Here is a 12,981-nt window from a genome sequence, read left to right as displayed (position 1 = left end):
CACGTAGCAATATTTAAAATATCACTGAATAGTTTCAAATCGCACCATCATTGTAAAATCTAACGATATTCTACTTGATCAAGGAATTCGTGCCTTTTTTATTCGCTCGACCTCGATACACGCACGTGCAAGTAAGTAATGCACCGTGCAAAACATAACTCTTAAATTTACAAAAAAAAAAACCTTTAGTTCTCCTTACGTTTATCCCAAGATAAAACCAGAACTGACAACGGACCGTAAAAAGTAGAAAGAAGTAGCAAGATTCGAGCACCAAGGGACGAGAAACAGACAGATCGAAGCATCAGTTTCTATCTATGGAAGAAATTCATTTCGGGGAGGAAACCGGTTCTTCAGGATCCCAAGTTTCAAAAGGTTCGGCTGCGCGAAAATTCCGGACTAGTACAAACATACTCAAGTTTTGCGGGTTGAGTGCAGCAGCCCGTCACTTGCACGGTCGCCATTCTACAGAAACCTCCCCCTAAGTACTTGAGTACAACAGGCACCGTCGACTAAGAGTTTGTTGCTGTTTCTTGTTCCCGTACCTTCGCCTGCTGAAGAACTCCTAATGCCCGGTGTAAGTTTAACGCTGCTCGTCGGTTCGTACAGGCCATCTCGCTTCGTTATTACAGCTTTCGATAAACACTTTCGACCTTGTTTTGTTAGAGAGAGAGAGAGAGAGAGAGAGGGAGGGAGGGAGGGAGAGAAAGCGGAGGAACTGAGAACAGATTGCGAAGCTTTTGCCGCACGATTCGAAATATGCATCGAGTAATTGGTTGTTAAACCATCGAGGGCTAAGGAGTGAAAAGAAAGAAGTGTAGAAGTTGCGTAGTGGTAACGTTATTAGGAAATACGAACAAAGTAAGTTGATGTTTCGTCAAGGCACAAAAAGCGTACCTATTAGGTGAATAGATACGTTACACAAGTTGAAGTGGAAGAAGTAGAGTGATTCGAAAGGAAACAGATTATTATCATGATATAATTGAATTTCCTTGAACTTTGTGATATTGGAAGATGTAAATGGTGGAGAAATAATAGTAGAAAAATATTACATAAACTCTTGGGATACTTTTTCATAATCACTATGCGAATGCAATAAAATTCAATGATGTAAATTGATTAGGAAGAAATTGACAAATAAAATACTATGTTAACGCAACCTTGGTCCTCAGTTAATGAATCAATAGAATAATCTTTACGCCAAAGTATAATCATCTACGAAAGTCTTTATATAACATAAAAAAAGAATCATTTTTTCCAAACCATCATGTAATATATTTGCTTATTAATATACAGGATGATAATGATTATTTTATAACAAAATATATCACAGTACGGATGTATTTAAAAAGAAAATAAATCGTGTATCTCACCAAAGTGTTTGTGCAGTCTTATTGTTTCAGATTACGACACGATTTTGAACAGAATTCAACGAATTTTAAGTATCATTGCCAAAAGAATTCATCCTAAAAGATAACTTCCTTATGAGGATGGGACATAGCTAAACGAGAATTTAGCTATTTGAATATGATTAGCTATTTGAAATTTATTTGCCAGTAAACGTTTAAAATATTACAGTTTAGATCGTGAAAGCTTTCATCGTCTAAAAAGATTGCGATACACGAGGAAAAACAGTCTCAGAAAAGTACTTTACTGGCATGTACATGGCTACATCTAACTTTACTTAAGGCAAGATGGTTAAACTAGAAAGTTAATTTGAACGTTGCGCTCTGGTTACTCCTGATTTCAGGAATGTAATACTATCCTTGCGAAAGCTAAACTCTGCAGAAGTACTAATGCAACGCATTAGCCTTTAAAAGGTGGTACTAGCATCTTACAAATTTCAGATATGCCTCGATAATTCATACTTTCTCCCTTCTAATATCAAATACCTATCAATTAAAAAAAAAATGATAATCTTTACAGAGATACAGTCCACGCAAATTACCGAATTACAGGAACAAGAACGAAATAAATTTTATCGTTTCATTTTTCACCCGACTCATTGAAATAAACGTAATGAAATTTCACTTTTAAGAGTTTTAGAATTAGCTTTGACTCGTGGTATGTTCCGCTGGCATAACTCATACGATTAATATTACAGCTCTCTAGTTTAAACAAAAATTCTTTTCCACGTTCTATGCGTACACATGATAAATCAGATTTCGTGTCTTTTATAAAAGAGCAATTCTAAAATCCAACATATTGTCAACGAATTCCACGTAAAACCTATCTTTTCACTTATACTCTGCCACGTAGAGCCTTAAATTTTAACGTAAGTTATATTTTTAGTAGAAAATTATAGCTTCGAATTTCAAATTCAAATTTATAGCTTCGAAAAGTCTCCTCGAACGCGAATCTCTCTTCCTTCGGAAGACACGATTTTCCAAGCAATTTCATACAAAGGCGAAGAAAAGAGGTAACGTTCTCGTTCTATCTTTTACCGCCGCCTCTGTCTTTATATGTTTCCATGCTACGCATTTAAACAAGCGAAATATCTTCCGATATACATATGTCAAAATATCCTTCAGGGAATAAAATAAAAAAAACACAACGAGACAAGAGCTTACGCGACTGTCCAGGATAACGTCATTAATTCTTCCTTTAACGAAATGAAGCTGGCAGCGATGTTTCTATTCTATCATATTCAAATGGCGAACACTCGGGAAACGCTTTCAAGTGTTCTCGGAGCATGGTACAAAAGATGACTGGCACACTAACCACTGGTCTAGACCATGGAGCACAGACCGTAACTGTAAAAATAATCAACGTGTAGCTCGTCTACTTCGCTACTAACAGCGTAATACCCTGGCCGTTTTACGATCCTCTTTTGCCGACATTTCAAGCCCGACAACGTACACTGGATCCACACATATACATACATGTACAAAACATGTGCAACCTCCAGTCGTGGTCCTTTATATCGACCAACTTCTACACACAACCACGACTTAAATTCCGGACTAACAAAAATTGTAACCAACATAGAATAACTAGCATCCTGTGTGTGTCTACGTGTATTAAAGTCGTTTGCGCGGAATAAAGGTTTGCAGCCTGGAGCCAATTTTAAATTCTCCCCGATAACAAGATTATACGCGCGCCGCTTGAATTTTGTTTTACAGTGCTCTTCCCCTTAGACGTATCGCGCACCAAAAATTACAAATAAATTCATTCTCGCCATCAATTTCGCGGGATAACCGGAAGCAATACGAGGAATTTCGTTTTCCTTCTACATGCGGGAAATTTCGATGTTTGAAATGGAAATGCGCCGCGCTGTTTCGCTAACTCCGTTACCGACGAACATTTTATAGATATATTCGTCGATTCGTTCGACACGTGCATTTTTCAAGCTCTACAGAGGGAAATTCCCTTCGAGTTTACGAAAACAAGAAAACTTAAAACTCGCTGGAAAGAATGATTTAAAAACGATGAAGGAATTTCAAGCTGAATTACCGATAGGAAAAGCTTCGAACTTTGAATCTTTATTTATATCATTTCGTTGCTTGCATATGTACGAAGAGAAGGAACACGGCAAGACACATTTTTCGCTTCTTCACAGAAGGGCAGCGAAATAAATTCAATACGTTTTCATAACTCTCGTGTTATCACAACTCTCCTCTCTCTCTTTCTCCCTTCGTATTTTTAAAGATATTACTCGTAATATTCAGATATCGAGGATATTAAAAGTATCGTATGTCGGCTTCCGCGAAAATTCGTCAACCGCGCGTCTTTAGACGTAACAGGTCCTTTTCACTTTGAGCCATCTCGGAATAAACTAAGTAGTTAACTCGAAACGTAAAAAAAGAAAAAAATAAGAGAAGTCATTCTCTCGTCTTATTTATTTTCTTGTTTCTTTCATAAAACTTCTCTGTCCTCGGGTTAACTTAATAAAACACGAAACGCAACGCAACGTCGCGTCGCCTGGTTGCGCTATTCAAACGTCTTGCTTGTTTGATGCTAACCTTTGAGAAAGAGTACTTTACAAAGAATCTGACGGTTACAGGGAGGACGGCTCGAGATTCTGCGAAAGCCCTCTGCGAAACTACATAAAGAATGAAAAAGAATACGCCTTTGGGGTGTGATGCGGATCTCTCTGCAAAAGCAAAGTGTTAAATCCGTTTATGTCAGGAATCTATTCAAGTATTTATATAAAACGTTCTGTCCAAGTCCACGAGGGATTGACCGGCAAACAGAGTCGCGTCTTTTTATCTAACGCCGAACCTATTTTCTATTCCGAAAGAAGATGAGCGGGCAATGCACGATGAGAGATTTGGTGCACAGCGAGTGGCTACGCTTCGTTCCCATACATATCCCCGTAACACCAAAAGGAATGTCTGGCAATCCTGAATCTGAGCAGCGCTTTTCTGGATGAACATTACACTTAATAGCGCCAGAATAAAGATTGCAGGAAGCGGACCGAGATATTTCGTATGCATGGTACGTGTTAACTTAAGGAACGCGTTTCGCGAGTAAACATATTTCTGAGAGGGGCGGTCGCGTGAAATTTAAAACAAGCCGCGACAATACACGCATCGCTGCAATTTCTTAGCTCTCGCGTTCCTTTCATACCGAAAAATACCAATCTCCCAAATACCTGTTTACTCTTGTATTTTACAGGATAACGTATCTCGCGCCTCTGTAAACTGGCTTTTAGGATTTTCTTGGAATTAGTTGAACAAATAACACGGTAATCCTGGAAATGTCGCGATCCACTTCACACGATGAGTTTACTGTCTCGTCTTATATATAATAAATAATTTCTGACTCGAGTCTAGCAGTTTAATGAAATTTTATGACAACGCAACAAAAAAACGATATAAAATACACACATATAGAATGGCCATATTTTCTGTGTCATCGTTTTCCTGCTTCTCCATGAAATTATCAAGCAGTTTATCAACGCGAAGATAGATGCTGACTTGTATTTAAACTAAATCGCAGCTATCGCGGCGCTTTATTTATCTTGGCATTGTCGTAAGACGAGCTTTAAGAGACAACATTTTACGCAGCCATTCAAGGACCGATATTTTTCCCGCGTTTACCCACAAATGGTCCCATTCTTAAGTCTTTTCCAAGGACAATATCGTCACCGTCAGTGACGATACGCTTTTGAAGCATTGTTGTCTCCTAATCAACGAGCCAGCTTTCGTGCAATCGGCCACAACAACCTCTACCATCCCTGTCTAACATGGTACGACGTCGCTTGCACCCACCATTACTGCACCGTAACTAGATCGTATAGTTGCAAGTAAAATTCGTAATCAGATAGAGCGAATTAGCAATTCCTGTATTCCTCTCGACGAACATGTTTGTTCTCTTATGAGGATCGTGTTTAGTGGTATCAACTCGCAGTGGTTACAATACGAAGATTACACGGAAAAATATAGCATACGTTTTGGCAGATGAAAACAAGTATTTTAACGAGAATTGAAATAAAAATTCATATAATCGAGACACGTTTTCATCGATCTTCTAATTTCTATGCCACTCGGCGAATAAAAGAAAATGCTTTAACGTAACGTAGTTGGAAAGGGTTTGGAACGAGTTTCGGCTCAAGGACGTAAGCCTCGCAAAGATAGCCATCGGAAGTTACATTTGGAGAATGGATCGAGCGAGAGATCTGATCTACGCTAGTATTTTTGCGCGTCCTTGTACAGAAATTTCACTGTTCCTTACGCAAAGCGTACAGGACAGTAACGAATTTATCAAATTTCTGCTAAAGCGTTCTAAGACTGACGCAGAAAATCAGCCATAAACCGGAACGAAAGATTCGCCCGAAATCCGCAAACAACAGGCAACGTTACGTTTCTCGTAGCGTGCGCTAAATCACTCATCAGCAAAAGTGTCAATAATCTAAAGATTTACGAGGCGATCGCCGCTGCAGAAGGGCGTAACGCTTCACTCGTGACTCGAATCCTCCAGCCAGTTGAATTATCTATCTTTGGCATAGCCCTTTTCGACCGATCACAAGCGATATTCCTCGAGCGCGATCGGCCGCACGAAGCGGACATTTTCTTTCAGGCCGCGCCATGAGCCAAGAGCGTTACTTCTGTCGACTCTGCACCAAGGGGAATATTGTCGCTGTCAGCGAATATGTTTTATAGCGGCATCGCACCAGGATGCGGCTCTAGCCTAGCAGGTACGCCGGTCGTGAGATAGATCGAGCGAGCAGAGAAAAGAGACGAAAAAGAAGAGGAAGAGAGAAGACGAAGGAAGAAAGAGAAAAAAGGCGCCGTATACCATTCTGCTAGGTGGGTATTGGATTTGTAATAGGGGCCATACGGGCTATAGGCACACCACTCTTCCAACCCTTACCTCGCCCCATGTCGAAATTGCGAACCATTTTCTCGGATAGAAGACGTCGCAGCGGCGCAAAGTCTCCTAGCTCGACTGAATGCATTATTCGCACGACGGAGCAAAGGGCTACCGGGTGTCTCGTTCTTACTTCATCCCCTACGAACCCCTTCGGATCACGCGGTTGACCGAATACAAAGACGATACTCTCAGAACCTGTTCGCGTTTTATACTCGGATTGGTCGTATTTTCAATAGTAATGCATTGACAAATTCGCGTCATTCGCCAACGTTTCTGAATAATTAGACGGCGGATTTTTTCACGTTCGTGGGAAATTTAAAACTGCAAACAAGCGTATTGAATGTATATAATATGAAGATACGCAGGGTGGTTGGTAACTGGTGGTACAAGCGGAAAGGGAGTGATTCTACGCGAAAAAAGAAGTCGAAAATATAGAATAAAATTTTTTTTTTTTTAATTTTTCCATCGAGATAACGATCTATAGTGAGATCCGTTATAACGAGACGCGATAAAGTGCACGCGTACCGAGCGAAAATTCAAAGTCGATTTTCTCGAAAACAAAGCCTCGAACGAAAAATGTTTATTCTATATTTTCGACTTCTTTTTTCGCGTAGAATCACCCCCTTTCCGCTTGTACCACCAGTTACCAACCACTCTGTATAAAATACCCAAAGTATGCCACTGGTTATAATATTTAGCGAGCGAAAGAAATCTCTGCTTAGATTCTATTTGTTTGGTAGCGTTGGTAAAACTTCCGCATGAATATTTGCAATTTAACGATAATGAACGATCTAGATACAGTAGAGGTTACTCTTTCATTCGTGAAATTTCCAAATTTATGAGACGATCGTTATTAATTGCCCAGATTAAATCGTTAAAAAATAATCGTCATAACCATCAGCTATGCGGTTTCGCTCGTGTACGATTACGCGGCGATACCGATTACCACGGTTTATTCGCCAGATTTATTTAACTGTATCGATCAACGTAGCGGACACGATCGACTTCAATTATAGTGCACGCAATAATGATGATCGTGTTCGTGAAATAAAATGGTTGAAACACGCTGTCCAAGAGATCGAGTCGACAACGCCATGGGAAAATATGATTTCTAGGAAACGATTAGTCGTCATTAGTTCGAATTTACACGCTTCCACGTAAATTATAATGACTCCCTTTAGCACCACGATCGTCTACTTTTCGATTAACCAAGCAACGATTCGATCATCCGACAACATTCGTCGGTGAATAAAGATATCGATCTATTCGCATCCGTACAAAGTATTTGAACGCTTGCAGAAATCTCATATAAACGTATTATACGTCAGACAAGCGTACAGTGCACATATAACTTGAAACTATTTAATTTTACTTCATTGGCAATTCGCACGCGTATTTCAAGAGCGTCACAACTCAAAATAATTCAGTCCCGTGTTAGAAGAACGTGAGATTCGTGAAAAGAGGATTTCAAGTGGTAAGAGCAGAAAATTACAAAAATAAGCATTATTTTTTGCCAGCATTATATGTTTGCTAGACAATTTTCTTCCAAATAATTTCTCGCATTTCTTGGGATTTTTTCACTTTTCTATCTTCGACGACTAGTTGGAATCATTCGATCCCATATGACAATAACAATTCCGTATATTTTTACTGTATAATTTAGATCGTCCGTAGCTTCGAGAGTAAAAATTCGGCTGATCTGGTGGAAAATTTGCGAAATAACGATGCTTCGAGTGGAAGATCTTTAAAATGTTCTTGTTTCAAAGAGATGTAAACAAATTCTTAAAACAATCGTACGCCTTATATAAACTTGGTATATTGCAGCGGTGCACAGCTAACTGATCAACCCGCAGCCCTTAAAAACGTCCTTGATTTACGTTTACTGTTAATTTATACCATTTCGCGCGGTGATTATGAAAATGAGAGGACGCATTACCTAACTTTCTTAATTACTTTCCTTACCTGTGAAAAGAGCGTTATACGAACACAAGGTTTTGCAATAATTTATTGTAATTGCTAGTGTGCTGGCGTTTCAAAGAATCTCTAATATGCCCGTTTAATGAATCCTCTCGAAGAGGTTCGAGCCTCAACGACTTAACTTCCAAGATTCTAAAAATTTAGAAGAATACGAACACGAAGGAAACTCTTGAATGATTAAAGAGTCTGAAAAATAATTATTTCTGCGCAGTACTCGCAAGCTATAACTTCTCGTAATGTCATTCCTCTATATTGGAATTCATTTTCAAGAAAAATTTTGTAACGATAGTTAAAGTTGCTAACTGATTAAAATTATAACGTATTAAGTGAACATACCGCTACATTTTATCGCAGATACTTGATCAATACGATAGAAAATACTCTTTGAGATATGAAAACCACGTAAATATTCCTTTGAAATTATCAAGCAGTTTATACAAGCTTACATTGATCATTCACTTAAAGAAGCAAGTTTGTACTTGTATGTAAGTGGATCCGTGCAAGAAGCTAAGATGGAATCCAGGAATGTACATTCAGCTCGCAGATACACGAAAATAAGTTAAAGTTCTAAGCGAGTTCGAGATTAGTTCTAAGCAAGACCTCGTTGAATCCCGGCAAGGCTCGTGCTTCAACATTAGATTCAGGACAAGATCTAGGGTAAGATTAAAACCGAGAGCCTTTATAAATCTGAAGAGAATTGCGGTAGACTTAAAACGAGACGTTAATAAATCCTAGTGAGCGCAAAAATAGATATGACGCGAAGAAAATAACCGAGCGTCCGAAAACTCTTAAGCGGTAGAGTGTACAAGCTTCTTAAGTATAAAGCCGCGTAACTTCGTGTCCGAAAATCGTCTTCTATTCAAAATTTCATCTGGAACCGAGCGTGTTCGAGTTCTTAAAACGTTTCGTGTTATGATAGTGGCTGGAGATAGACAGGAAGGACAGTATTATCTGGGAGGGGAAAAATGCGAGAAACAAAAAGGGAAGTCGATCCTCGAGAACGTATTCCAAGCACGTAAGTGTTGTTTATCGCAGAAAACGCTCCCAGTTGTCTTCAGGTTTGAATTGTTTCGAAGGAAAATAGAAATTCTCTGTGTTATACCCCATTGCCCGGACACCGAATGTACAGAGAGCGGGGCTTGATTATGCGCAACACGTATTCTCAAACACAATCCTGCGACACTCGTAACGCAGGTGGAATTCGAGGCTTCCTCCAGGCAGATAACTGAATTAATTAAGTCTCCTGCAAATGAGGAGATACCCATGTAACAAAGGTGAATTAACACTAATTCACATTCGTACGTGGAACTCTGTCCGTGCACGACGATGACGACGACGACGACGGTGATGACGACGACCTTATGGTTCCGGAGACTGAGTAATTAAGCTGAGGTAGAAAAATTCGCAGTAGACACGCGAAATTGCCCACTAGCGGAATAAAAAATTAAATAACCATACTGAATGTTCCATATGTAAGAGATTTTTTGAATTAACAATGACGAAATACGTACGACACGTACATATGTATATGTATGTTTTTATAGGTTCAACGATATGAGAAGTATATATTATTGAAATTTTAAATAACGATCGTTCATGTCTAAAAGTATAAATTCATTTTTCCGTAAATTATATAAATCATAGGTAATCTACATGATATTCAATATATTACTACTCATATAAAATAAACAGGAATTATATTTTCTTAATTAATCGTGAGATAAACGTAAAAGTTAACGTTTTATGCTTCAGAAGTTGTTAACAAAAATTGATGTTACTTTTACTTACTTTAAATAATAATTAGTTAATAGTTTGCGAAATGTTTCTATTGTTCGAATGCAAATAAAATTATAATAATAATAATGCTATAAGCCCTATCGTAATTAGATTTAAAATAATTGCACTATTTTAAACAAATAAGTGTAACGCGATAAATTTCGCCATTACTTAGTAACAGTACCGAAAACATATAGAAGAATGAGATAATATGATAACAATAATATCAACTCCCTAAAATTCAAATAAACCATAACAAAAATAAGAACAGGTAATCAAAAACCAAGTCACAAGGTCCGTATACTAAATTCTAGAAAATACAATGAACTTATAGATAACTTCTGATGTATAATGATAATAAAATTGAAAATTCGTTAATGTTAAAGAAAACATTGTGGAAATACGTTCTATTTGTGTAATTAAAAATAATGAATGAAAAAGAAACAATGTAATAAAATCTGAAATATTTAATATTAAAATTATACTATGATTGAAATTCAAAAAAGCTAGCTACGAATCAAAACTTTTCGAAATGCTTAAACTAATAGATAAGCAATCGAATGAAAATTTAAGTATATAAGAAGCTGAATATAAGGAAAGAAAAGTGAATCCATATTTTCATAAATCACTGAGAAGTAACGTAATCGTAAATAATTCATCTTAAAATATTTCTAAAATTACAATTCTCTCTTTTTTTTTTTAGAATTTTATAGATATAATGTATATACCATATTGTAATGAAATTTAATAAAAAAAATTAGAAATCAAATAATAAGTAAACTTTTAAGATTGCAATTTATTCAAATGTAATAGCATCGAAATAAAAATACTGTGTAAATCTATCATAAAGAGTGATTATTAAGAATGACTGTCCAATATCTATGTTATGTATATCCTATTCTAAAAATACAACGTATCTCCAATAATCACTCTATATATATTAATAAGAAAAGTGTATATATTGAATTAAAATATCAATATATTGTATTTTTAATTTTCTTTATTTTACCGAAATTATTACACAAGAAACAATAGATTTACTAATATATTATAGTGCAAGTAATGTAATTTCCAAAAGCTAAAGGAGACTTACATTAATCGATAAGTCACTACTATAATATATAAATTTAATTAAAAGTATTAACAATATTTAATATTAATCTCTCCAATTATAATATTAAATCTATTAAATTCGGTGCTCAATAATATTTTTACTTTTAAATCAATTAAAGTTTCGTAAAGAAATTTAAAAGTCCTATACTAAACTTATATACATAAGAAAATGTATATAGGAACAAATATATCGAAAAGAAAATGTGTGTAAAAATATACATATTGGAAAGGATATACATGTAAAAATACATATTATTACTTACCTGTAAACTTGGGTGGCATCCCAACTCCAATAACGTGCGCACTACACCGGCATGTCCTTTATTAACCGCGATGTGGAGGGCAGTTTGGCGTCTTTTATTTCTAGCATTCAAATCAGCTCCAGCACCAGCCAATAATGCCATTACGCCCGGTTCATCTCCGAATGCTGCATGATGTACAGCTCTATCTCCATCTTTATCCTAAATGTATCATAAATTGTTTACTTTCAATATACCTAATAATTAAGTATTCTTAAATACATAACCTTCCAATTCCTATTGCATAGATTATTTTTAAAATAATAATAAATTAAAAAAACTTAGTTCTCTTCTTACCTCAATTTCAACATCTGCTTTATAACGGAGGAGAATTTTAATAACTTCTAGATGACCATTTTGACTTGCTGCTTGTAAAGCAGTATGACCCGAAAATACACCATTCACATCAGCTTCAGGTCTCTTTAAACATTCTTCGCATTTAACTGCATCACCATTCGCAGCGGTTTTTACTAACTCTTCATTAACATCGCTCGAAACATGCGTTTCAAACAATTTTTTTAGCAACGCTGATAGACGTTCTGAAAAAGTTAAAAAATATTAATTTCTCTTCCAAATTTTAGGAAATGATGCAAATAAATTAAACACATTTTAAACATACCCCCACTGCTATTTCCTGGTACACTACCATCGCTACTTGCAACTTTGGTAACTGCTTGAGGATTATATGTCCAAGATGTACTACAAACTTCTACTTTTAAATCCCCATCGTGATAAATTTGCAAAACTCTACCAATCTTTCCCATAGTCTATAAAAACATAAATATTATACATGTATTTAAAATTAATTTGTATTTTTGTAAAATCTATATTCTAGAGAATTTTATATAATATACCGGTGCCATTGCTTCGGCCCATTCACCATGACCTCGTTGAAGTCGTTGTATTTTTTCTATATCGTTACATATTTGTACCAAATCACCGACCGCAAATGTTTGGTTGTCAGAACTTGAACTAGTAACGGGGACTGGTATTTGTACTTTTGTCAATACAGCAGGGTTGAAGGTCCATCGATTTCCACTTGGGTAGGACACAACAATATCGTGATCTTCATCGATACCAACAACAGTCCCTGTAGTACCAAGACACTCAAACATACCATCCGTCCAACCACCATGCCCGTGTTGTAACGATTGTACGATTTCTAATTCTAAATCAACATTGACCTACAAAACAAACAGCTTTATTTATTACTTTTGTTTTTAGAAATTTTATTATATTGTTTTATAATAATCATGATGTTCAATAACCTGATCTCCAATTTGTAATCCATGGGCGCCAGTGCGACCTGGACCCTGTTCACCTAATAGTGGTAAATGATATCTGTAAACTGTTTGGCCTTTAGCATCATTAACAACTTTTAAATCCGCCTGAAACATTAACAATCACTAATTGTCCATATTATTCTTTAAATATACATACTTACTCCCGTAATTCACATAGCTATATCTGATTTATGACAGTACTTAATAATTTATCTTTTAAA

The 12,981-nt window shown here is 36.5% G+C and overlaps 1 protein-coding gene across 1 annotated transcript in view; it reads right to left on the bottom strand.

The window, feature by feature from the left end:
• The window catches only part of LOC117231138 (E3 ubiquitin-protein ligase MIB1), a 93,027-nt gene that overhangs the window by 78,691 nt on the left and 1,355 nt on the right, over positions 1-12,981 (bottom strand). The window contains exons 4-8 of the mRNA XM_033489253.1: positions 12,746-12,865; positions 12,332-12,661; positions 12,097-12,244; positions 11,775-12,016; positions 11,442-11,639 (exon numbers count right to left, since the gene is read on the bottom strand). Coding sequence (XP_033345144.1) covers positions 11,442-11,639; positions 11,775-12,016; positions 12,097-12,244; positions 12,332-12,661; positions 12,746-12,865 — 1,038 coding nt within the window. The remainder of the gene's footprint in view (positions 1-11,441; positions 11,640-11,774; positions 12,017-12,096; positions 12,245-12,331; positions 12,662-12,745; positions 12,866-12,981) is intronic.

This window comes from Bombus vosnesenskii, unplaced genomic scaffold (genome assembly GCF_011952255.1).
Source record: "Bombus vosnesenskii isolate JDL3184/JDL3185 unplaced genomic scaffold, Bvos_JDL3184-5_v1.1 scf7180000013271, whole genome shotgun sequence".
Classification (NCBI taxonomy): Eukaryota; Metazoa; Arthropoda; class Insecta; order Hymenoptera; family Apidae; genus Bombus; species Bombus vosnesenskii.
The sequence above is the reverse complement of the archived record's forward strand: the minus strand, read 5'-3'. Positions and strand labels throughout refer to the sequence as shown.